General features: G+C 39.8%; 1 protein-coding gene across 1 annotated transcript in view; it reads right to left on the bottom strand.

Annotated features, from left to right (window-relative positions):
- The window catches only part of pik3c2a (phosphatidylinositol-4-phosphate 3-kinase, catalytic subunit type 2 alpha), a 41566-nt gene that overhangs the window by 7711 nt on the left and 6886 nt on the right, over positions 1-26969 (bottom strand). The window contains exons 3-20 of the mRNA XM_085359449.1: positions 16384-16481; positions 14941-15101; positions 10561-10681; positions 9335-9446; positions 9112-9191; positions 8124-8187; positions 7557-7703; positions 7414-7447; positions 6936-7176; positions 5010-5132; positions 4729-4896; positions 4315-4432; positions 3589-3731; positions 1957-2148; positions 1736-1829; positions 1479-1573; positions 1162-1342; positions 952-1056 (exon numbers count right to left, since the gene is read on the bottom strand). Of these exons, the coding sequence (XP_085215575.1) occupies positions 952-1056; positions 1162-1342; positions 1479-1573; positions 1736-1829; positions 1957-2148; positions 3589-3731; positions 4315-4432; positions 4729-4896; positions 5010-5132; positions 6936-7176; positions 7414-7447; positions 7557-7703; positions 8124-8187; positions 9112-9191; positions 9335-9446; positions 10561-10681; positions 14941-15101; positions 16384-16481 (2277 nt within the window). The remainder of the gene's footprint in view (positions 1-951; positions 1057-1161; positions 1343-1478; positions 1574-1735; positions 1830-1956; positions 2149-3588; positions 3732-4314; positions 4433-4728; positions 4897-5009; positions 5133-6935; positions 7177-7413; positions 7448-7556; positions 7704-8123; positions 8188-9111; positions 9192-9334; positions 9447-10560; positions 10682-14940; positions 15102-16383; positions 16482-26969) is intronic.

Here is a 26969-nt window from a genome sequence, read left to right as displayed (position 1 = left end):
CACTTATATATTAATTTTTTTTAAATTGTGAAAAATCATGCCTGCATAAATCATACAAGCTATATAAAAGGTACAGCAAGGTTTTGATTAAGGCTCACAGGATGGGGGCTCACACTGGCAGCTGTCATTTTTGTCGTGGTTTGTAGTTGATACCATAAGAGAAAGTAGCTGTAGCATTTCTTAATACAAGCTACATTTACCAGTGCTAGAAAGCTTTATTGTGCAGTGGTTGGTGGAAGAGAGTGGCTACAATTAGTCCGGTTCAGGACTTCTTCATCAAATCATAATGTGCACAGTAGTACATTTTGTCCTTTTTGCATTCAAGAGGACAGAAAATGTTAACAAAGACCAAACTTTGAGAGCCATGGATGTAAAACTTAATATAAATTTATATTTAATTGCAAATTAACTTATAGCTGGCAAAGCTGAAAGCTAAAATGTGCAGATGGAGGCAGGCAGCATGAGTCACCAAATGTAATCCTTTGTGTCTCATCTCTCACAATTCCCATTGTGCCAAGCAGTGATCCTCCTCTTACTTAGAAGAGTACAGCATTTACAGAAGTATAAATACATCATTTAGGGGATCTCATTAACCATGATAACCATCTCTGTAATATTTTGGAACATTTGTTCACATGCTTTATATTTTGTTCAAGTTGTAACTTAAGAAGCTCATTTCTTCAATTGTTTGAACTGAAACATTTACAGCAGCAAAATTCAGTTGAGGTTTTCTTCTATTCCTGCTCTGTGGTTGGTTCCATTAAACGATTATTTTATTTATTCTCTACACTTGATAATTTTGTCATCAGATATAGTCAGTATAGTGTAAAAGGTCTGCTGAGCTGGATACAATTTTAAACAACGCATAGTTAATGCATAGAGCGCAATCCTTTTTCTTCAGGTACAGCTAATGGTTTCAGATAATTGTTTAACTGTGTTTGTGTGTGTTACCTTAATGTTTAGCTCCTTTGCCACCAGACTGGGGCTGAGGGGCAGTCGGCAGCTGTTCCTCTGAAAGAAGTTCTGAATGTTTTCAAGGCCCTCCTGGAGTGCAACCTAACAAACGCAAACATGCAGATAGGTAAATACACATACACGTTTAGAAAGGACATTCTACATGGCCTTTAACACACGCACGAACACACATGTGCACATGCTAACCTGTCGTGTAGATCCACCAGCCTGTCGGACCCTCTCAGCAACGGCTCCCAGCAGCGTGACCAAGTGAGTCTGCTTCTCCAGCTCTGCCCTCAGCCTGGCTCCGCACAGACACAGCAGGACACCCAGCACCCGCTCATAGCGCTGTCCCCAGGTGGAATCTTGCACAGCATCCTTTAGCAGCCTGCAACCATTGTAGATATGGTGATGACCACTTTTTAAAATACATTTTCTTCACATCTATCACATGATTTCTCATATACATGTTCTTAAAGTCTTTAGGATTGTAATTTTTATTTATTTTTTGGCTGTACACTTACCAATAGAGGTAGTGTGCTATGTTTATGTTGCCTTGTGCTCTGGACAGCAAGAACATGACAAGGGCGTTTTTTAGGTGACACTCAAACTTTATTGCCTGGTGGGCATATGAGGAAACAAAAAACAGACTTTGAATTTTAACTGAAGGAATTGTGAGTGAGCACATGAGAAAAAGAATTTTAATAAAGAGGGAATAAATAGATTTAAAGTGGATGTAAAGCACATATTTTAGTGCAGACCTTTGTACATATAGCTATACCTGTACGAGCTGTGGCAGGTAGTCAGCCAGCTGATCATCGCTGCTCTTCTCAATCCAACTAACAGCCACGCTTCTCACCTCAGTATCTGCAAACCTACACAAACATACATTACAATGAGAGATGGGAGACAACGCACACATTCGATCCTCCTTTATATAAGTAAGGAATTTTTGTATTTGTAAAAATCTGTGTGTGTCTAAGTACTGAGCTCACGCCGTACTTTGAGTCAAGTAGCTCCAGCGCTGTTACGGGGGGCAGGGTGGGCCAGTGGTGCAGCAGGGAGTGAATATGAGCCATGCTGGCCCAGTCCCAGCTGGGCGCACTGGCCAGTACCTTAGGGAGGCTGCTGGGGTGGTCCCTCCGACAGTGGAGCCTATGGTCCCACAGCAGCTGGTGGTCTGCTCGCTTCAGCCTGGGGACAAAGGAGGGGGGGGGGGGGGGGGGGGGGGGATATGTCTAAATGCTGTTTACATAAAATTAAAAGAAAGACTTCAACTCAAAAGTTTTTGAGTTACACACGTGTTTAAAAAGATTTGGTCATGACATCTCAAAACTCAGAAATCTCAAAATTATTAAAGACTCAAAAGTGATATTTAAAACAGAGACTGGGCCCTTTCAGCAGAATCCTACATAATGCAAAGCGAGCAATAAAATCTCTATAGTTGCAATGCACGTTTAAACAGGAAACTGAACACAAATTGGAAGGACTTCCTCCTTTTATGGTTACATATCTGTCGCATGTTTCACTAAGGTCGACTGCTAGTCCCTGAAAGACAACTAAATCACTTTTTGATGCTCTGCTTTAAACCCAAATCCTGGAGATTACTCCCCCCCTCCCCCTCAAATAAAAAACTCCAACTTGTACCTGACCCCGACCTTCCAGTAGTAAATAACAATTAAACTGCCTGCTTCAGGGAGTAAAGGAGTGTTGCACACACAAAAAAGACAGCTCCCGCTAAATAAGCACTGATGTGGCTCCACAAGCCCTGTGTCCACAGAGGCTACAGAAATGAATGGACAGGACAGCAAACAGGCGGTGAGAGCCCAGTGAGAGAGAGCTCTGCGTTAAAGTGCCGGTTGAGTCTCGCGGATGTTGGCAGCGTGGAGAGGAGATTTGGCTGGCAGCAGGCATAAGAGAGCATTTAACTGGGCCCGTAGCAGCTGGATGAACACAGACACGCTGGAGCAGACAACAGAGAGGCATGTACTGGGAACTGTGGCTGGCAAAGTCAGCAGCATCTTTTTAAAATCCCTTCTTAAATCTATTAAGTCTAATGGATTTTAGGTGGCTTGAAAGAAAGCCAAAAAGCTGCCTGCTTAATGGGAGACTTAACTAGAAATACTCTTTCTGTGCATATCTTTTTAAACTCTCATAACCCCAAGCACTGCAAGTCTAGTACAAGCCTAACTGGCATCAAAAGGGCAACGATTAGAATTTGAAAGCGTATACATTAAATTTGATGAGGTGAATTCTATTACAAAGACTGCCTTACACATCCTATTTATAAGCTTTAGAGTCATTTATCCATTTGCATGAAAAGAAAAAAAAAAACAAGGAAAAAATTAATAAAAAGAATATTGGGTTTTGTTGGATTTTGGACATATGAAGACAAAATAATTACAAAAATTGAGAAGTTATTAAATGCAGTAGTTGCTTTGAGCCTCTTGAATAACATCTGTTACGTGCATCAGGCTGAGTAACTCCAAGACTCGCTCTCTAGTGGTTTTAACTGATATCAGTGCTTTTATTTGACGCCGCAAAATGCTGATACATTAACTGTTAAATACTTCTGAATTCTGCATTACAATCTTTCCCTTATACTTTAGAAAAACACAGGGAATAATCTCCTACCCAAAATTGGAAGCTCGGCTGCAAATTTTCTCCAGTTTTCGTCGGAGGTCAGGGTCCAGCTCCTCCAGTGTGTGGGGCTCAGGGCTGGGGGCTTCTTTGGGTCCAACATACAAAACATCCACTGGTGAGTTGGGGAAGTTCACCTGAAGGTAACAAAAAAACACCAGAGCAGGGCTCAGTTTATTAATAGGACTAAATTTTTAAGCGGAAAGAAATTTTGAATCAAGGTGTACAGCAACCTCACATATTTCTGCAGAGGAACTTGCACACCAGTATCTACTTGTCTTTTAAAGATATTCTCAACAAGCAAAAGCTGAAGATGTCTGCAATCACCAGGAAAGCTACAAAGTGTCTGTTGATGTTTAGGGGTCCAATACTTTAGGCAGTCATTGCCGGCAACAGATTTTCTACTAAACGTGATGATCCTGTTTGACTTAAAATGTGTCCAGTTGGTTGTAAACAACTACAGATGTACTATATGTTAATCCAACACACTGTTCTTTGTATTTGATGTAAAATGACTTAGTTCAGCATCATGAACAGCAGTGCTAATACCAATCATATGCAATCATGTTTCCAAAGAACATTTGTGATAAAAAAAAAAAGATAAAATAAATAAGATGTAATGATTTGCACTACAAAGAAAATACATCAAAAATGGAAACTTAAAAAAAAAAAAAGAAAAAAGATAGTTGGGAAGAAGTCTGCACTAATGTTGTTGCCAACCTGCAGTACGATTCTTTCTGTTGGTACCCTCTTGCGGCTGCCTGCAGAGCTGGCAGCAGCGGCTGCTCCCTGGGCAGACGTCCACAGACACAACAGTCGGGTGCCCCTAGCAAGCACTCTGCAAAAACAGTCGGCAATAAACAACAAGAGCAAGCAATCCTAAGAAGAATGGCAAGAATATAAAGTTTTATGATCCTTTAATGTTAATTTCTGGCTTGCTAATTTTTTTTATATTTTTTGTTTTAGAGATTCAAAAAAGTAAAAGTTCCTTTACTTTCATCGATTACTTTTAGTGATTAAAATAACATGTAATAATACAGAACGTGTGATAACTAATATGAACATACTAGGTAAAATAAGTGAAAAACATTAAAACATAGGTACAGCCTTTACCGGCTGCTCTTCTTTCCTCACCGTCTGAAATCAAAGAGTGGCATTGAGACCTTGCCCAGCAGCTCTGGGGCTTTCCTTTGCTTGTTTGAGTCTGGGGAGCCACTGGCATTCTGATTCAGCACCCCAAACAGAGCCAGGCTCAGTATGGACTCCAGTGGGAGCACAGCTACTGCTATGGGGAAATTGATCCTTGGACAGACAAAAAGCAGTGTCAGCAGCATGGACAGACAATAATATTACATTATTGTTTGAAAAAACAGAGAAAGAAAGTGAATTGAGTACACTGAAAAGGAAAGACTTACAGTTCATCCCATTTGATGTGGTAGAAGAAGCTCTTATACGTGCCCACTCTCTTGGACTGGACTGGTTTAAACAAGTTCTTGCCATTGTGGGTGAGGGAACACACCAGGAAGTACTTCTCGTAACTGAAACAACCCCAGAAAACGTGTGGTTATTTGTCCACAACTAACTGCATATTCTACTGAACACAGAAAACATTGGGCAAAACACGGAGTTCTATCTAGTAGAACTCTAGTAGTCTGTTGATGGCATGTTGCTAGAATAAAGGTATAAAAAAAAAAGTCATCCAGTATTTAATTTTTCACACAGGTCTGTTTTCAAAAAGTGATTTCCACACGTGCACCAGAGCATGTCTTTTCTACCTAACAGAGAGAATGTAAATTTGAATGGCAATGATTGAAATTGAAGGTGTCGAGTGGATGCCACATGTCCTGTCTCCAACACAATCTAATTGGCGTTTTCAGTAATGACCTTGAGTCTGATGCAGACCATATTCTGTTGTATACTAAATAAATAAAATATACATGTAAATAAAAGAAAACTGATAATGTATTTTCACTACAATCAGCCTGATCTGCTGCTCAGAGCCATCTGTGCTGGCAACTCTACCACTAGCCGTGGTGTCTCAATATGCTGGCTTCTACTGACACTCCAGATGGAGGACATGCTAGCAACAACAATGCCAAACGCTCAGCTTCAGTAAGGCAGCACTGGTATAACACCACAACACAAACATACTTAGCCACTAATCTGGGACCAGAAATATTGGAATCACTGTGTCCCTCTGCTATAAATATTTTTGGAGGGATCCTCGGAATAACTGTCACTGCAGCAATGTTTGGTGCTGGCTTAAAACAGCTGCTGGAAGAGGCCAAACCAGAGTAAACAGGCCTGTTATTAGACAGTTCCTCTCTTTATAAAAGGCCTAAACGGATGACCAGAAAATTACTATTGAAGGCACACTGCAACAATCCAAAATGATAGATTAAAAACTCTTCCCGTCTTACTGTCAGGGTTACAGCTCCTTTTTTCTTTGATAAGAGCATACAAATTCTTTTCAGATCTTTAGAGATCCTAACGTGGAGGGGGCTTGTCAGAAACGCCCTGATGCTGTTCACCAATGCGTGACAGAGCTGGGAACAGAAAATTCGGTTCAACTGTGTTCCAGACGCACTGAAACTGGACACTGGCATGGAAAAATAAGACACGGGGAGCAACACCAGTGCCATTTGTTTAGTAGAAGAAAACAAGACATTCTGTGACAGTACAGTTTAAGTGACTACTGCTTATTCTGGCACCAATGAAATATGCTCCTCATTCCTAGCTGCTAAACAAATTGTTACTCTATAACACCACATTTGTTGAATCTTATATTGCTATTTGCTAAAAGAGAATTTATCGCTTCTTTGTTCTTGTAAGCATTGCATGCACCTGCAAAATGAAGCAATTATAACTTCAAACTGCTTTCCACCACCTTCTGTCTTTCTTTGATCTTATCTTGCATAAGTAAAACTGGGTGAAGTGTGGGTGGTACTAATAATACCAAGCAAGTGGGTGATTGTTCATCCATTTGTTCTTACCTAAAAGTTTTAATTATCCTACAGGAAAGAATAAAGTTGTTCAAAACAGCAGCCTTGATAAGGTTTGGTAGAAAATAAAATGTTTTGTTGCAACAAACTTTCAACTTCAGGTTTCATGTGGCTTTCAGCTGTATGCACAAATGACCAGCAACTGGATTATAACAAAGAAAATGCAGATGAAAATGAGAGATCTGTACTTTGTAAAGTGTGACCTACTGTATCAGCAAGCAGGAGTTAGTTTGTTACAAACACCCAAAACATGTAGATTTAATAGGTGTCCCGCATAAATATAATCACCCCACCCAGTATGTTTATATTCAGATCTGCATTCATCCACTGACTGCTTACCTGCTGACCCAGTTGGCTGGTATGCCGTGCAAGGCAAACAGTGTGAACTGAAGGTGGTCTGTGGTGCCAGAAGCTTCTTTGCTTCTCTTCACTTCCACAGCGTCTCCATCGGTAACCTGGGGCAATGGAGGGGAGTGGAAGGAGGAGGATGGAGAGGAGAAGGAGCGCAGGTAGAGCTTGGCCAGGTCATAGATGGCCTGTGTTAGCAACGCCATGCTTTCCTCCACAGGACTGGTGAGACCTGTGGATCCATGTTAGGTCAATATGTTATTAACAATGCATCTACAGCTCACTGTTGCAGTGTATTATAGATGGGAGAGCAAACACAGTACATGGTTTTAACTTCATTTTCCTTAGACTGCAAATAATTTGCCAAAATTGTAACACTTTTCAACAAAAGCTGTTTCATCGTAAGGGGTGACAAAGAACTTTGAGCTGAGCTGTTTGAGTTTCACTGTATATTATTTATAGAACTTACCATTTGATGACTGGCCAGATGATGTCAATCCCATCTAGAAAGGAAAGCATGTTGGTCTTAGAAAGGCAAATGAAACTAAGCAATGGTATGAATGAGCTAGCGCGTGTGTGTGTGTGTGTGTGAAGTATATATGAAGAACGAACCATGGGTGAGCGTGTCCTGGGTAAATTGACAGAGTGTCTTAGTCTTTTGACTGCCTCTGTGATGGCTTGGGTCTCCACCTCATCTAAAGCACAGCACATGTTCTTTACAGTCTGCACCAGCCGATCCACTGTCTTATACTGGGTACTCTAAACAGAGACACAGAGCAGGTTAGTACAGCAACAAACTTCTGCATGCTAAAATTGCATCATTTAATAAACATTATTTCGTTCTGGAGAAGGTAGCTCAAACACATCTTGAAGCACTCATCAGCAACATGCCAGTTTTAGGGTTGTATTGTCTCACTCCCCCATTCAGGCTGCATTCAATTAACTCACAACAACAAGCAATGGCTGAAAAACATTTTTGTAGAAAACTGCCTTCCAAGAATGACCTGGTTTACTAACACGCATTTCAACAGACACAAAAACGGGCAGGGAATTTGAAAACAATGTTTGGGGTATTTTACGACATTATTAGTTTTTATTAGACTAAACTTTGAATTTTTTTTTTTTTTAAACAAACTACCATCCTAATCATTTAACAATATTTTCTCTAATTGCACGTACCTCATTCTGTAGACAGATGTTGACTTGATTGTGATAGCCTTCCAAATAATCAGCCAGACCTTGTCTTCATGAAGAGACACAGATATTAGGCGTGATCAAACAGTTCTTGAATCAGAGACATTGAAAAAGACACAAAAAAATCCCCCTCCAAAAACAGATGAACCTCATGTGATTTAAATTTGGCGAATCCCTCCATCAAGACAATCTTCTTGCTGACTTTTGCTTTTAGTGCAGCTGCCATTTCTAGATCGCTCTGTGAACATTCTGCTTGTGTGTCCCTCCACTGTTTTAAAACCATTACCTTTCAACTTAATTTCCATTTTGGGGAACGTGATGAAGTAGTAGGGATACAAGTCTGGTGAGCAAGATGGGACAACTGTGCTTATGTGGCAAAAAAAACAAGAAAAAAAACAAAACAAAAATCATATTTGTTTTCAATGAGTCATGTTTGACAAGTGCTATAGTTCTTCTCCCTTAGACACCTCAGGAAATTACATAGGCAACATCATCACAGTGCTGCCTTCTTCTCTTTGAATGAAAGCTGCTGAAAAGTGCTCCATTCAGAGCTGGGGACTAAATTTTCAACACCATTTGATGAATGTATATTTGCTCTTGGCATACATTTGAGAACCAGAGTGCAGAATGGCAGAGTGCACAGTAAAAAAGGGGTGAGAAAGAGACTCCCAGGGAGCAGTCTAAAAATAGCAGCAGCAGTGGAAGCCACCCAGAGGAGAAGTAGACTTTGAAAGAAAGCCAAATTAATATCAGGTAGAGTTTATGTTTCTTCTGGGGTTTTTTTTAAGGCAGGCTTCAATTATTTTTTTAATCACATCTAACTTTTCTGGAAAGAGCCAAGAGAGGATTTAAAATAAGTAAAATAACAGTAGGAGTGAAAATACAGGACTAATCATCAACTGAAAATGGAATACTAAGTCTGCTTGTTCTGAAGTTGTTTGTGACATTTCTAACTAATGTAGGATGCTCAGACCTTGTGACATTCTCCTTAAAAGGCCTCTCCACCAGGCCCAGGTGCTTCTCTAAGTTTATGGTAGACTTGTCATCTTCTGCCTAAGTAAAAGAAGGAAAACAGCAACAGTCTATCAACCAAAAGTATATCAGTCAAAACACGATTTTACCATATGAAGACTGCATGTTGTTGGTTTTCAGGAGTGGGTAAGGAGCCCATATGATAGGATGACAGAGTAACTCACAGTGCGTGCCAAGTCCCTTCTCATAGTTGAGTGAGAGAGCAGTTGTAATGTGATCTCATTCTCCCACTTCCTGCAGTTCTGAACGTACTCATGGCTGCCCAGGCTGTGTTTACTGTGGCACGTAGTGACAGATAAAAAGGGTTTAAATCAAAAAAGAAAAGAAAAAACAAACAATTATATGTTAATATTATAGAGCAATTGTTGAAAACATTTTAAAGGAAGGTTTTAACAGAAAGGGGTTAACCCACTGATGGTGTATACATTTCTCTAAAAGACAAAATAATATTTGCTTATATTTGTGCCTATTTTTAGCAAATGGGCCATTCAATGAAAACAAAATCAATCAATGCCAGTGACAGAGTTACAGACCCTCAAAGAATAATTTCATCCCAGAGGTGGGATGAAATTTTGCACTTTTTTTCCCCAGCATTTTTTAACCACGATAATTTCTTAACTACAGAAGATAGACATATTTAATGTTCAGGGCTAAAAAACATTTGTAAGCTCTGTTAAAAACAAAATAAATAAATCAGTATTTTTATACTCGCAGTGTCAGATTCTAAAGGGGAAAAAAAAAAAGATTCCTTTTATATTTAAAGAATCCAAATCTCTGTTTCAATAACAAAACTGTGTCTGTGTGACAAAAACAAGCACTGGTACCTCACATATTTTTATCCATTTTTGATGAAAACTCTGAAAACTGTATTTTTGGTAAACTCTGTAGGATCATATTATCAAGTGGGATATGGTGCTGGTCAAAACAAGTTACCGTTCTCCTTAAAGGTTTTAAAACACATGTTGATACCAGACTCGTATTTTTTCTAATACAGTAAAAGTTTTCCTTGCTAGCTTACTATAAATTCCAATAATCCAAAGATGTAATCCATAATAAAAATACAAGCACTTAAACAACATATGTTTAAAAGTATAAAGTGATGGTTACATACATAATGATTTTACAGTAAATGGTATCGTAGTTCTGAGTGTAGCCAGTGCAAGATTATTAAGCTTTATTCCAGCAAACGGTCGTGCAACAAACACAGCATTAATTTAGCCAGCAACTGATGATGACAGATTAAACACGTTGCCAAGATAGGAGACTCACAGACAAAGAGATGAAAGAGAGAAACTGAGAAAGAGAGTAAAAAAATGGATGAGAAAATAAACTTATTAGAAACTCCTGGGAGAAGTGGCTTCTCACATGCCAGTGTATTAGAAATACTCACTTTTGCAGCACCTCCTCCCGGCCACAGACTTTGAGCAAATAGCTGGAGAAGTCTACCTTGTCCAAGTCATCATGGACCCAGCACAGAGTCTGACTGATCAACAGCTCCACTGGAGAACTCACTTAAGGAGAAAAAAAAAGGTATGAGAATTATCCAGAGACAATAATGAAGAAAAGAGAAGAAGGTAATCATGAAAGAGAGGTAAACGTGGAGCAGAGGCAAAAGATGGAAAGATCAACAGATGGAGAGGAAAAGGTAATTATGGAACAAAGCTGAGCACACGACCTACTGGGTTAGCATTAAAAAATACATTTGGAGCATTCTCAAAACAATTCACCACAGCATACCTGACAAACAAAAAAAAGACTAATTTGAATTAGAAAGATTAAAAGGTAAATAGCCAGTTCCAATGTTGCTTTTTTTGTGAGACTTGACCACAATACGTTTCTGAGGCTGTTAAAAAGCTGTTTTTGCAGGTGTAGGAACCGAACTCTAAATCTTATAGTGATCAAAATTCCTTTCTAACCACAAAACACATCCTCCCAGGTTCTGAACAGTTCGTGTTTCATATTTCAAATCAAACCAGTTCTCGAATCAAAGGCATTACCGCAGAACGCTGTGAAATGATATTAAGGGGGATTCTAGGCATTTGCGTGTCCTACGATACCTGATGTATCAGGCCAAGCGAAGCTTAGGTGGAGAGCGTAACTTGACACACAGCAGATTATTCTGCTGTTTACCTTCTTCAACTGAGTTTTTAAGCACACTGAATATACATAAACACAGGCTGACAGATAAAAAGACAGACACAGACTCTTCACACACAGAAACATCTAGACGTTGGATTAAGCACACATGCTCAGGTTACTTAAAAGAAGTTCATATTGACACACACGGAGCTGGACCACCCCTGCCTAAAGCAATAACACACCACCCTCCACCCTTTGGAGGAATGGTGAGGCTTTTCTTGCTGCTTAAGCAAGCACTGCAATGCCTGTGTGGCAATGGTGGTCATATATGTGCTACAAGAGCATTTTATAACAATGCAATTACACAGACTATGCCTCATTTTGGAAGTATTCTGAACTGGTAATGGAATTCCCAGCGGGCATATTTGAGGGCACCAGTTACAAGAGGAGAACATTCCGAAATCACATGTTAACCATTTCACACATGACTGGGGAATGGTGTTGGTGGAGTCACACTCGAACAAAAATATTAATGGTTGATTTAGTGCACATGCACGCACGCGCACAGAACTGAAAACAAAGTGAGACCAACAAAAGTTACTTTTTGTTACAGTGCATGTCAAATCCCTTTTATGTAGAATCCGAGTAAGAGGGTCAGAAGTCACTCTACACTTGTTAAATCTACAAGGCAAAGATCGGAAAGGTGTGAAGAGAGGAAATAGAGATTTATATTTTTGTAACAAGTCCAATTGTCAGAGAGAATCAAAGAGGGGGAAAAAAAAGAAGAAGAAAAAAAAAAGAAAAAGAGGCCCACAACAGCAAAGGGAAAACCACAATAAGAAGAAAAGTACCATGCTAAAACATAACAGAAAGTGGAAGAGTTTAAAGTTGATAATTAAAGCATACTGTATTAGTGATTCTATGATACTAAGAATTTCAGGCCATCCATCCGTCCCATGGGGGCAGCAGCCTAAGAAGACCTCCAGACTGCCCATCTCCACAGCCACCTCCTGTAGCTATTATGGGGCGAACACCATGGCATTCTCAAGCCAGCTGAGAAATGTAATGTCACCAGTGTGTCCTGGGTCTAACCCAGGGCCTCATTTCAGTGGGACATGCCTAACACACCTGACCTAGGAGGCATCCTAGGCAGAGGGCCAAACAACCTCAACTGGAGAGCCCTGACAGCTTTCAGAGGAAACCAGTTTCCGTTGCTTGTATCCACGCTCTTATTCTTTCAGTCACTATCCACGGGCCGTGGCCGAAAGTGAGGGTGGGAATGCAGATTGAAGAGTACATCTATAGCATCAATTCACCACAGCAGACCGGTACATCGCACTCATTACTGCAGATGCTGCACCAATCGATCTGTAAATCTCTTGCTCCTTCTTCCCTTCCTCTTGAACAAGACCCTGAGATACTTAAACTACACTTGGCAACTTATTCCCAACTCCAAGTGGGTACTCCACCCTTTTCCGGTTGAGTACTATGGGCTTAGACTTCTAGGTGCCAATTCCCATTCCAGCCACAGCCAGTTTGATTTCTGCATTTTAGTTTAGTTAGACGTTACCTATTAAAAGTTCTTTCTGACAGAGGTTTTTTTTTTGTAGGTGAAAGATTTAAGAAACATGGTGTTGTCGCCTCTCCAACACCCTCCCAGCAGCAGACGACAACCCGGGTCTTAGAATTTCACTTCTGTCATTCTCTACACATTTACTTCTCACTTCAAGCAATTCTCATTCTCTTACGCGAAGTCTGTACCTTTGGCACAGAGTTTCTTCATAAATATCATTCTTTGGTTTCTCTCCTTTATAAATCATCTCTTTACTCCCTTTAGCTTGTCACATTTTTTGCTCCATCCTCTTTTGTAATTCTTAAATGTATTGCTTCCTCCCCTTCTCACTCTCTTCCATCTTCCCTCTTCAGCCACAGTATGTAAGGAATCCCTGAGAAGGCAGCAGCAGTTCACAGCCAAACTTTACAACAATCAGTTATTTCTCTGTCGGCCTGTTCTCTACAATATGAGCACAGTCAAAGATTTCAGAAGGGCACAAACATTGTTTTTAATAAAATACACTTTCATTTATAATAAGAAAATCAGCTGCAAGTGGATGCACCACTAACAAAGTCACAAAATTTTGAGGCTTCCACAACAGATAAAAGATGAGCTACTGGGTGATAAATAAGAGAAGATGAAGATCAAATAGAATGTGTGAAGAAAAGAAAAAACTGAAAAAGATGGAGACAAGAAGGTGCAGAGTAGATGGGAAAAATTTCTCATGTGGCATTTTTAATTTGTAGTTTCTGAAAAAAGGACAAGACCAAAAAGTGGGTGAATGAAGAGCAACACTGAGAAAGGTTTAGGGTTAGCTTTGAGTTGAACTAATGAAAAAGACATCACTCATGGACAAAAGAACCCTATTTAGAAAGTGACTGGGAAGACAATGTAAACTATGATAAGAAGCAGGAACCTACAAAAAGCAAAAAAGTATTAAATACATTTCTCATAGGTTTTTTGATTTTGAACTGGGCTTTTCAGAGTGGTGCCTATGTCATAAGTAATATATATGTACACACTAAGGCCTGAGAACTTGTCTATGTCTAAGAAAATATGTTTGGTGTTAAAACGAAACAAGCATCATGGTTTTTTTTCGGGTATGGACACAGACAGTAAGATGCAAAATAATCTAGATATACACTCACACACAGACACACTGATCCTCAAAGACCCAGACAGTGGTGAATTTGGTCACACAGTTGGAATAACATGTCCAACAAAAGAGCGCAGTGGACTGCCTGACAGCCTCCAGTGTGTTTGGCTTCAGATCCTTAAAGACATGTCAGTCAGAGCGGTTGTAGATTTGTATGTGAATAAGGAGGGGTTAGCCAATTACAGCTCCCCAAATAAACAAGGAACTAAACCAAAATCCTTAATAGGACCTTGAGGAGGGAAAAAAAACACAACAAAAACTAACTCCACTTCCTTTTGCCCAACATGGCTACTGAATGGTGAGGGCACAAACCTTTATCTGTGTGGAAAAGGAACATAATATAATTCCCACGACAGAAAAAAAATGAAAAGAAAAATGTGTGTGCGAAGAGTTTGGCAACTGTGAATGTTGTTTCCTCCTTCAGAGCTCTCTTATCTGAAATTGGAGCTGCTCGCTCTTAAAGGCAAAGAGGCACAAGTTTCCTTTTTAGCCAATTCACGTGGTGTCCCATCCGTACAGGAATTTGGCATTTTGCACCAGGAAGCACTGTTTTGAAAGTCGCTAAGAATGGATCAAGCAATTGTCTGAAGAGTCTGAACCACAGGTTTGAATCATCACCAGTTTTTCAGCTTTCTGACTAACAAAGACATTGCCTATGGACCCCCTGCAGTAAGGAGATGTGCGAGTGTATAAATTGGATTTATGACAGTAGTTTTTTTGTTTTTGTTCTTTTGCACCAACAGCAAACTCTTTGGGCTTCTTAACAGGTTATTATGCAACAATTTTAGAACAGTTTGAGATCAAATAGGGGTGCATCCAACAAATAAGCTAAAACAAACTTGACACCTCTTTGGTTCCTTCATAGTGGCATTTGTATCACGTGATGTATCAAGCACATATTCTGTCCTTTCATCCTGTAAAGAACTGATTGAAACACGGCTCATAGAACAGACAATTTCTGACTTTGTTCAGATGCTTACCGTCACAGGTGAAGGTTACAGGCTGCTGAGAATCAGAGATTTCGATAGAAACCTTGACAGAACAGCTATTATCACCACCACCATTTCTCTGGGTAATGACAGGGCTAAGGACGAAGCCAGGGTTGGTTGCAATGTCATCATGAGGGAATTTGGAACGTAGGCTGGTAGGGGGAGAATAAAAATGTTAATAAAGAAAAAAAATCAGAATACAAACGTACAGCACTTTCTGCTATTCATATTTTGGTCTACTTGGCCAGTGAAAATACATTAGGGGAAGCCAAGGCAAGCCAAGCATATGAATCAGCTGGCTTGGATGAGACTACTAAATGCAGGATGGGCAGTGTAACAGGAAAAATGGATGGAGGGGAGAAAGGAGAGCAAATCTGAATAGCACATTATGATTACACACATGGAAAAGATCCTATAAAATCACTGAAAACCAATTACTCTCCAGTCCCAAGAAGCTTCCATAAGGCCTCAAATTAGTCATCTGTAAGTGTCTGATGTTGACCGACAATGTTATGAAAATGCCCCCCCTACCCCCCCCACCATGTTCTCTCAACAGAATCCATGCAAACCATTTGTTGACCCACAAGCATGCAGGGAAGTTGTTTGGCAAACGACAGTGGGTGTTGACTTTATTAACACAATGAAAATGGATTCTCCAAGCAGAGCGTCATCTTTACTCCACCCAAAATAACTACCGGAGTGAGAAATTCTGTACAGCCTCAAGCAATGAAGAGAATTGAAACCATGCAATTAAGCAAATGCATGCATGAAATTCTATATTTGGTAAAAGCATCTTTTTAGGCAGTTACAACCAACTAAAAGTAATTTCTGTGGCTGTGTGCTTCACTGCCTACAGGCCGCACTAAAGGGGCAGCCTTTGGATCAAAAAAAAAAAAAAAAAATGAAACCAACATCCAAGGGCAAAAAACTGCAGTTAGTATAAATGTCACTTAAGACTATCTTAAAATTGACAGAATCCCACATGCCTAACTAAAAATGTGTATTTATAGCCTGGAACAAAAAAAAAGAAGCCTTTGGCCACTGTGGATCGTTTCATTTATAAAACTATGAGGAGGGTGAATGGATCCTTCAACAGACAGGTGTCTCGACAAAAGTAGCAGTAGCCTACAAGGACTCCCCTTAAACTTAACTATTGACTTGTGGCTCCACTCTTTCATCCAAAGATAGTGATTCTTTTGCTCTGAAAACCAATATGGCGAAGAACTGAGACTGCAAACGAGTAACATCTCCCTACATTCATACATTTCTCTACATCCATCATTTACACCGTTTTAACTTATCAGTAGAACTAATGGCTCCAACTTGTGAAGATCCTGTGGTATGTGAAACGTGACTTTGTGAGCGGTTTAATAAATTGTTTCATGTTTATATTTAAGCATATAAGAAAGGCAATGGCAAGAAGAGGGTTCTTACGATGCTATGTCTTCACAGAAGGCAACGATCTCCAGGTTCTGTGCATCCTGTTCTTCCAGGGCGTCATTCTTTACCAGAGCGTTTCCTTTTCCCTTCTCCTACAGGAGCACAGTCAAACATGTAGATACCGAGTCAGAGAACTAGAATAAAACATGAATAACCTACCTACATATTTCAAAAGACAAGCAGGGCACAAAGAAAGCAGCGGGGGTATGGCTTCAGTGGCATTCGCTTTTAGTACGTTCAATTAAAATCTCCATATATCAGTGTAAAGGTGCTAAGGTTTAGCAATGCTAAAGGTCTTCACGGTGATTTGTGTTGATTGTTGGTGGTGGACTATTGAAAGGGCAGTTTGATTAAAGACAGCTCAGAGCTATGAATCCTACAGGGAATGAACATGTCAGCAATGGCAAAAGCTTGATGCCTATATAGTTTCCCAGCTATTTTATGCTGCTGCCTCTTAACCTATGGTCAAGCAGTAGTTTGGTTCAAGTCAAAATAAACATGACAACAGCTGAACTGGATATTTCTTACACACAATTTTTTTCTTTTTTAATCTCAAAATAATTTTAAGAAGTGAGAGTTCTAAATTTGTCTTGATCCAGCTCTGTCACTCACAGCCCAAATCCTGAGACAGCCCACTGGGAGTTACTCCAAGATTCCTGGAGGCTGGCCCAGTGCCGGGAACTCACAGTTACACTGTGCTCTTAACTGTGGTTCGACTGCCAGCAGCTGAGGAATGCACTTCCTGTGGTACAGGAAATGAGAAGTGAAAGGGTCCTGCCCCTTCCGGTGCTAGGCTCTAGGCGGTCTAAATAAAGTGCTCAGTCATGCGTTGGAAATCTGTGACTCTGACATAATTCCCAAAGAAGTCTGAGGACTGTGGGAAGGGAAAGAAAGAAAAGGGATGAAAGAAATATCTTAAATGCCATAATAAGAGTTTGGTTCTCCATTCAGAGACTTCTGAGGAATTCTGAATCCAGTTTTTTGAGGAGCTTGGTGGGGAGTATGGAGCTGAGCTTCTATGTTTTGATGACAATAAAACTGGACAATTAGCTTTTTTTTTTTCTCTTTTTTTTTTTTTTTTTTACAGCTTGTAATGTCCTGCTAATTTAACCCACACAATTCCTTTTATGGGAATTTTTTTTCAGATTTTCTTGAGCTGCTCCTGGATCAAGTCTTGTGGGTTTTATGGAAGTCATCACGCAAGACTTGTGTAATGACTGAATAATTAAACAATGCAAATTAAAAAATTAATGAACATATAAACGAGCAAAAATAATAACAAACAAACAAACATACGGTAACAAAGAGATGGAACGTAGTCAGAACTGACTGGATTGCACTACCGGAAGGCAACATTGCAGACATTGAGGACAGCTACAAGTACCTGGGGATCCCACATGCAAATGAGAACCACTAAGAGGCTGCTAGGAAAGCTGCAACCACCAAGTACCTGCAGTGGGTCAGGCAAGTCCTGAGGAGTCACCTGAATGGTAAGAACAAGATCATCAACACCTACACCCTGCCGGTGATCAGGTACGCTGCTGGGATAATAGGCTGGCCAAAGGAGGAGATGGAAACCACTGACATCAAGACAAGGAAGCTCCTGACCATGCACAGAGGGTTTCCACCCCAAATCCAGCACCCTGAGGCTGTACACTAAGTGGAAGGAGAGAGGGGTTGGGGACTTGTGAGTATCACAATCATTGTCTAGGATGAGACAACAAACATCCAGGAGTACATCAGGAAGATTGTCACAACTGACCATGTGCTTAGTGAATACAGGCAGCAGAAACCCAAGAAAGAAGAGGATCAAGGGGAGGAACCATCATGGAAGGACAGGCCCCTGCACGGTATGTACCACCGGCAGATAGAGGAGGTAGCTGACATCCAGAAATCCTACCAGTGGCTGGACAAAGCTGGACTGAAAGACAGCACAGAGGCACTAATCATGGCAATACAGGAACAAGCTCTGGGCACAAGATCCATAGAGGCTGGGGTCTACCACACACGGCAAGACCCCAGGTGCAGGCTGTGTAAAGTTGCCCCTGAGAGAGTCCTGCACATAACAGCAAGGTGCAAGATGCTAGCTGGCAGGACATACATGGAATGCAAGTGGCCGGCATAGTATACAGAGACATCTGTGCCAAATATGGCCTGGAAGGACTGAGATCAAAATGAGATACGCCCCCTAAGGTGGTCCAAAATGACCCAGCTAAGATCCTGTGGGACTTCCAGATACAGACGGAAAATTGGTGATGGTTACCCAACCGGACAAAGTGGTGGTAGACAAACAGAGGAAGATGGCTGTAGTGATAGAGCGAAGCGATACCAAATGACACCAACATCAGGAAGAAGGAACATAAGAAGTTGGAGAAGTATGAAGGGCTTAGAGAAGAGCTCGAGAAGATGTGGAGGGGGAAGGCAACAGTGCTCCCAGTGGTAATCGGAGCACTCGGTGCAATGACTCCCAAGATAGGCAAGTGCCTCCAACAGATCCCAGGAACAACCTCTGAGACCTCTGTAAAGATACTGTGCAGGACCATCAAGCTCCCAGGTCTCGGGTAGAGGACCCAAGGCCAAAATTTGGGACCGAAAATCCCTGCAGGGATGAAGTAGAGTGGGTTTCTGCCCTGCAGTTTTTTTGGTGTCAAACTTTGTCTTAAATACCGTATTATCATCTACACATTACTCTACTGGAGAATAGTAGCAAATCTGTCAACATGGTATGTCTGAACAAAACATAATTATCAAGGTTGACTAAATAAATAAATAAATAAGGGTCAATTCTGTAACCCGAAAAGTACTGAGTGATCACATTTTCATATGTTTTACTTTCCGCATACGTGAAGGAATCTCGGTTCGAAGGGGGAAAAAGTTTTAAACAGCAAACAAACAAAAAAAAAATCAATAAATACATACAGGACAAACAGAGTGAGAGAGAGAAAGGTATCAAACAAAAAAGAGAATGAAACTAAAAAACAAAATAAACCCAAAAAACAGGATCAAAATTGCAAAGGGAAGAAAATGCGAGGAAAGGAACAAAGTAAACCTCAGAAACCCAGCAAAGAATGAGACCAGTAGAGGATATTTGAAGTGTTTATGTTTGGAGCAGGATTGCTGCACCAAAAACAAACATGAGCAGATAATCCAATGAGGTCGTGTGAGCTGACAGGCATAGTACATCTCTCTCTCTCTCTCTCACACACACACACACACACACACACACACACACACACACACACACACACACACAGGGCTGTACAGTGAGACAGGCCAGTCTTTGTTTTGGTTGATCAATTTTGTTAGACCCAGACTGAGAGATCCTGGTGTCCAGAGTCATGGGAATGGCTTCGTATGCTTCACGAGCTGATTAGTCTTTAACGCTCCGCCTCCGTTTACTGTGATGTGTGATGACATTGTGTTTCTGGTTTTACAGTCTGAGTACAACAGATTATGATCGTCATGGTGGCTGGCCTTAAAGGACACAGAGAGTATGCTGTGGGACTGGTCACATCAAACCTATCAGTCATGTCTTGAACAATTACTTTCATCTCAGATTCTTACTAAAGACCAAATTTTCCACAAGTATACTGGTGTTACCAAATTTCTCCAATGAATGCACCAGTACACAAACTAGTCAAACACCCTTTCCTTCTAGTACAGCATGGTATTATTCAACCTTGCATGCTAGCTTTATTTGCATAACCTAGTTTTGAATGATGTATGCATTGATGGTGAGTGGATACTACATAAAAATGAAAAAACTTTAATATTAAAAAGGTCATGGATCCCATGACCCTTCGCCATAAACAATGGCTGACAATATAGGTAACGTCTTAAGAACGAAAAAAGAAAAGAAAGGCATGTTTGTTTTTGCCAGCTGAAAAGGAGCTGGGATAAGTCGAGTTTTCTCCAGCTTCAAAAGGAGATTTTCAACAACATTGGTTACCAGCGTTGTCTCACAGCGAGAAGTTCAAATACCTTCATCAGGTCAGACTTTTCAGAGCATAATTTGTATGTTTTTCAAGTGCCCATATGGGATTTTTTCTGGCAACTGACTTCCTCACACATATTCCAGGACAGTCATTTTAGGCTAACTGGTGACTAGAAAAGTGATATATATCCAATAGTACAGGGGAGCAATGGTATCCACAGAGAATGTTGTGATCTGCGATGTTAGCCACTTAAGTAGCTTATGTGAACCACTCCCTTTGAAACTGCTGACCTTCACTGTTGCTTTCAAAGAGAGGAAAAGTCAAAGTACAAGCAAGATGACAGCCAGCTTCTGCTGATGTTGGGATTATACTCTGCTGTGTACATGAACACCATGAATAATGACTTCTTTGAAGTCCACCTGAATGGCATAACCATAGATTCTGCACTACAATTTAGTGTCTCTGTCTGAAAGAACCTTCCTGCTCATTCCCTAGCACACTCATGGACGGAGAAATTCCAACAGCAACATTCTCTGTTATCCAATACTTTGTTTCATTGTAATGTGTCTCTAGTTTAGAGAGTTTTCTACAACACACAAAGCATTCCCTTTTCATCACAATGCAATCACAAGTACTGCATTAACCACTGCAGTTGAAAGAAGCAGTCTTTTTTCTTTTCTACTGGTTCAGTTGTCATTTTCCCACCTACACTTTTACTCTCTTCATCAGCCATTCGTAATTCAGGAGCTTTCTTTGGCTTTCCCTCTCAGTCAACGCCCTTCTCATTCTCTCATCCCTCTTATTGTGTGTGTGTTTTTAATAAAAGATAAAAGACATCTTTGTAATGTTATTTTATTTCTGGCAATTTGTTTACATGTACTCATGACAAGATATAGTTAAGGATTGACCAACTAAGCCAAAGAACAGAAAAAAGTTCTGCATTCAAAAACAATGGCTACTGCGATGTCTGCCTGTGCTTGAGGGGCGCCAACATAGCCACAAATGTGGTCACAGGTAACACTCAAACACTCTCAGAAAGGCACTACTAACTGTTGTCAAGCTTACCACTTTACAGACTTGCAGGACAGATCTTTATTTTGGTGCACAAAGGCTGAAAAATTACATGAATATGTTTTTTTCTGAAACCCAACTTTGGTGAGAATTTCTTCCAGCTAACAGACAAAAAGACTGAAACTTGTCACAAATTATTTCTCATAACTTTCCAAACCTGCTGAGAGGTTTGGAAAAGGTAGAAAATATAACCATCCTGAAAAATGTCCCTATTGGCTCGATTCAGTTCGGGGAGACAGGCTTGTTTGTCCTTGATGTCACGCATCAGTTAGTTGGCCACATTCCGCTTCAGACTGAGACACATCAATTATAAAACACAAGACTCCTGCTTAATCAAAATGACAGATGTAAAATTATCTGTCTTTTTCCTGGGGTTATATACAACAGTTATACAACACAGGCATACTAAATAACACTGAAAGACATAAAATTTCAGTAATATCTTCCTCAGCAATTGTTTAAAGAGAACACCTACGGCAGGGGTGTCGAACTCCAGGCCTCGAGGGCCGGTGTCCTGCAAGTTTTAGATCTCACCCTGGATCAGGACACCTGAAACAAATGATTAGCTCATTACCAGGCCTCTGGAGAACTTCAAGACATGTTGAGAAGGTAATTTAGCCATTTAAATCAGGTGCGAAGGAATCAAGGACGCATCTAAAACCTGCAGGACACCGGCTCTCGAGGCCTGGAGTTCGACACCTGTGACCTAAGGGCTTGAATCTATCCACGTTTTACCAACATTAAGACAGTGACTGACCAGAGTTATTTCTGAAGATGAGCAGCCATCTAAGGCATGCGAGACACATGGCCTAAATGTATCAGAGCACTTTAACTAAGTTCTTGTCAGACAGTCAAAATGCAGCTTTACCTCCAACATCCACACCTTTCCGCTGTCACAATTTGTAGTTTAGGTGATGTTGACGAATGCCTTCAGGAAAAGAGTACTTGAAAGTCTGCCTTGAGTCACAATCAAACATTTACTTACATTTACTAATTTTTTATTTTATTTTAGGATAAAGATAAACTTGATAAACAGTACCAACTACTTCTGGCCTAGTTTACTAATATTAGCATTCAGGCAAATGGCAAATAAGATGACCCATATTTATGTGCTGTACCACATTGATTTCACACTGGTTGAATGTTCAATGAACATGTGAAATGCTGAAACACTTTTAGAACAATTCATTCTCAAGGGTGGACAGACAGAAAAAGACTAGCATGGATCTGACAATTAGAAACCATAGCATGTCAATGACAAATGTGATGTGTAGTGTTGACAGATGAAATAACTGGTTACCAAGTTATGCAGTGATAAAAGCCAGCACCAATGGGATACCACTGGTTAGCATATAACCAGGTGGTGTAGTTAAGGTGTGCAGAAACAGCCACCTGATACATGCAACAAATGACAGCCCCCTGTTGCACCATTGTGATATTTAGAGTAAGACAGATAAAACCCACTGCAGAATAGTGCGGCCTTACAGCACTTAGACCTAGAAAAGTATGTCAGCTGTCTAGAGGCCGTGTCACATTAAAATGACATAACCACATCCTGAACAAACATATAGATGCTAACCTACCAGAAAAGAGAATAGATTGTGCTAGCACTGCTAACATTTGCCATACTCCGTATACTAATCTGGCATCATGTTTTTGCGCAGCAAAGTGCCACAGATATTAGCATTTGAAAGATGTTTAGTGACAAACATAAAGAGTGTGAAAAGGCTCAGGAAAAAATAAAACAAAAAAAATCCCTAACATTTGTATATGTTTAGCCATTTCTAATAATCTGATCTTCATTTTGATAGTTCTGACAGAGTAGCCAGGAGAGTGTTAAGTGTCCAACTGGAGTGGTATTGGCCCAGAATTTCACAATTGATGCAACCCTCACATATTTTTTTTTTTTGCTTTTTTGTCCAGCTGCTGAGAGCAACTATTCACACTTTCACTTGTGGAATGACTGTAGGACTTGCCCTTCCCTTCAAAATTTAATTTGGCATGCTGATCCCATACAGAAATGAGCTGAAATGTAGCACAAGGAAAATAAAATAAATAAATAAATAAATTAAATTATATTATCATTTAACCATGAGCAATAAATAACTAAGAAAGGAAAAGCTAATTTCTTAAGTGCATGAATGAAGGACCATGTGCGTGTATACTACATATGCAGTCTGTTCATGCTTGTTTCTAACTGAACAAAGTGGCAGTACAGTTTCAGCTGGTGGCTGGCAGTAATTCCATGCCCAGCATCAGCATTGAGTTACAGTGTGTATCTAGACACCAGATAAGTCCTTACCTCTATGTGCAAGCCAAATGAGAATTACCCTAGACTGTCAACATGAAACCTGCACACAAATAGTATTTGGCAAATATGGATATCTGACCAGCCATAAAGTTTTGAGAAGTTACAGAGTAACTTGAAACTGCTTAGCAAAAAAAAAAAAAAGGCTGGCCAATTCAAACTTCAGATTGTGTCAGAATAGAAAAAATATTGAATAATTAATATTTAACCTGCAAATGACCGCGATTCAACATGGAGGGCAAAATAGAACTACATTAGTCATCGGCAAAGGCCAAGGTGTAAAAACAGAGACAGTCTGACTTACTGCCAACATGTTGAAACATGGAAAACCATTCCAGACTCCCAGGTGTGCTTGTCTGGAAATACACTCAAGAGATGCTCACAGAAAGTTTGTCTTCCTAGAAGACTTATTGCCCTGAGTCTGAGTTGAGGTCAGGTGTAAAAAAAATATCTTTAACACTATTTTACCCCTTCACCTCTCTTCCTGGTATTTACCTGAAGTGTAGATCTAAGGATAAATTTTCTTGCCAATGTCAAGAAAATCAATTGGCAAACCCACACCCAAGTTTTTAAAGATGGAACTAGGAGGAAGGTAGTGAGTAACCTGGCACACAGATCCCATCCTCTGAGCTGTGGGAGATACGATATAATTCCTCTGGCAAACAAACACATATTTACATACTTTAAACCAAGTGCCACCAATATTCCAAACTCTCTAGTTCTTGGTATTGTCTAGGTTTTATATTCCAATATAAATTAACATAAGGAAGGGTAAGTGAGGCTTTCACAGAGTTCGAGCAATTACTGATAGGATATTGCTTCCTTTTAATGGGTTGTGTATACAAGCAGCTTCCATTAAGCTAAAATGTTTGAGCTTCACATACAAGAAAGTCTTTAACAATTTGGAGGCTGTTTCAACAAGAAATGCTGAGTTTTACATCAGAGGAACAAATGGCTTCGAGAACACAAATCTACTTCTTCTTTCAATAAGGAAGTGACCAGTGTCTATCGAAGTCATACTTCCTGTAATAAACTGAAACACCTAGCTTAAAAACCCCAAACAAACAGTATCTTAATGAACAAAGTCTTCATGAAGCAGAGACTGTGACATATTCGTAACTGGAAAAAGGACTTTGTCCGAAACATTTCCTAATTTCTCTTACATCTGTTAGCAGGATTATTATTGTGTGCATTAGTATCTCCCTTCTAATTGCTTAATTACTCTTCCACAATACTCTTCTTTTGTACCAGTAAGGAAGTTCAAAGGTTAGAAGACAGACAGCTGTTTCCCAGTGAGTCAGATATTTAACTGGAATGCACGTCACATCCCAGCACTGCAACATCTTCTAATAATGCATTTGGTTGGAAAAGAAAATTAAGTCTTAAATGCACTTTAGCACTTCACTACACTTATTCACAATGTATAATTAGACAATAATAAGAGAAAATGTGGCAGTGTGGAGGTGTGAGAGAAGTAAAATAGGTTGTGCGAGCCTTTAGATATGAGGGGGAAGAAAAGATTTGTCTGTGTGATAGATTTAACAAAAAGAGAAAAAAAAAAAAAAAGGTACAGTGTAGGCTTCAATACACACCACGCATTGCGATCTTCTTTCACAACTCACATTCAGATAAAAATGGCCTGTGGAGATAAATCTCCCTGCAAGTCTTTTTAATAACAAGAGCATGAGCAAACAGCCGCACACATGCTTAACTAACCTGCACTGAAAGACCAGAAGTGTTTGTGTAATTTAACACTACTCCCCTAAATTTAATATTATCTACTAACAATAGTCATACTGTTCATTATCAGTTATAATACTGAAAACTGAGTTATTTAGGCAACATACAGGCTAATGGTTTTTTAAAACAAATCTTTCGTACATCTTTCAATTCTCTGTAGAGTTATGAGTTAGCCTCATTTCAGACAATTTATGCATACAGCTAATGAAAATGTATATGGCCTCAATACCCTTGAAGAATGATGCATTTCAGGGCCCCTTTGCAAAAAGCAAATGCAAGGCCTGAACAGACACTGATGCTTTAGGGTGTATCACCGGTTCTAAAGAAAGAGAAATTACTTTGCTGATTACCATTAATTTACACATTTGATCCTAAAAAGCTAAACTAAGAAATCATAGCTGAGCACTGTAAGCCATCAGTTATTTAACAGACTGAAAACTATAAGAAATTGAAAGGAATGAAATTGACACCAGTAAGAAGTAACATACTGAAAGAATGCAAGGACACAACAAGCCAGAGACAAATAAAAATGACAGAATGAAAAAGGAAAGACAGAAGACAACACAAGACAAAGGGTAGGGGCAGTGTAGTAGAAAAGGAAACAGGGGCAGACACAACAGCCGATCGCTTGATTCTGACTCAAAGTCTTCAAGTTCAAGCACATTTGTTCCATCTTACACCCCATCTGCCCACACGACCGCATCTTATAATACATTCTTGCCAGATATAACAAGGGCTGGCAACCACAGGCTAACTTAAAGACATTCAAACAATAATCTTGGGAATGTCTTGTGATTTCTGACATTTGCTGGTATAAATTCAGCTCATAAACAACATTAAAACAGAGCACTGACAATCACAAAGCAAGTGAAACCATATATTTCAATATATGTTGCTGTGCTATTGAAGCTTTAGAGGTAGGGCTGTGTTTAATATGTGTACTGTGTACGGGCTCTACTGTAGATGTTTTCTGTCATAACAGATACTTATTGATGGTAAGTTCATTACATCATATTATTGTCTATTTGTCGGTAAGTTATCTAGCATCCAGTTGTCCAAATGAACAATATAAACAAGGTCAACCACTCCCAATAAAAAATGAGTTTACAGTGGTCCCTCGCTATAACACGGTTCACCTTTCACAACCTCTCTGTTTCACTGACTTCTTTTGGTGCAATTTTCCGTTTTTTGGGTTTTTTTGACAGTGCATTATGTTCTGCATCCTGATTGGCTGTAGACCATTGTCAATAAAACTCCTACCGTGTCTCCTATACAGTACAGAATGCATTCAGCTTGTCAAACTTGCATAAATCTTCGATCGCTAGCAGTGTGACTCTGAAGTGCTGTACTGTATGTTTGTAAGTTTTCTCCCCAACAAACACAACAATGTTGACGAAACATTTTACAATACTGGTTTGATAAGTGCTATACAAATAAACCCTCATTATTATCATCACTGACTTAAAAAATATTATTACTAACTTTAAAAAAAATGAAAAAGTCTTAGACAGGATTTGCATGCATGG

The sequence above is a fragment of the Diplotaxodon limnothrissa genome, linkage group LG7 (genome assembly GCF_057381915.1).
Source record: "Diplotaxodon limnothrissa isolate DT_005_m linkage group LG7, D_limnothrissa_male_GT1.1, whole genome shotgun sequence".
Classification (NCBI taxonomy): domain Eukaryota; kingdom Metazoa; phylum Chordata; class Actinopteri; order Cichliformes; family Cichlidae; genus Diplotaxodon; species Diplotaxodon limnothrissa.
The sequence above is the reverse complement of the archived record's forward strand: the minus strand, read 5'-3'. Positions and strand labels throughout refer to the sequence as shown.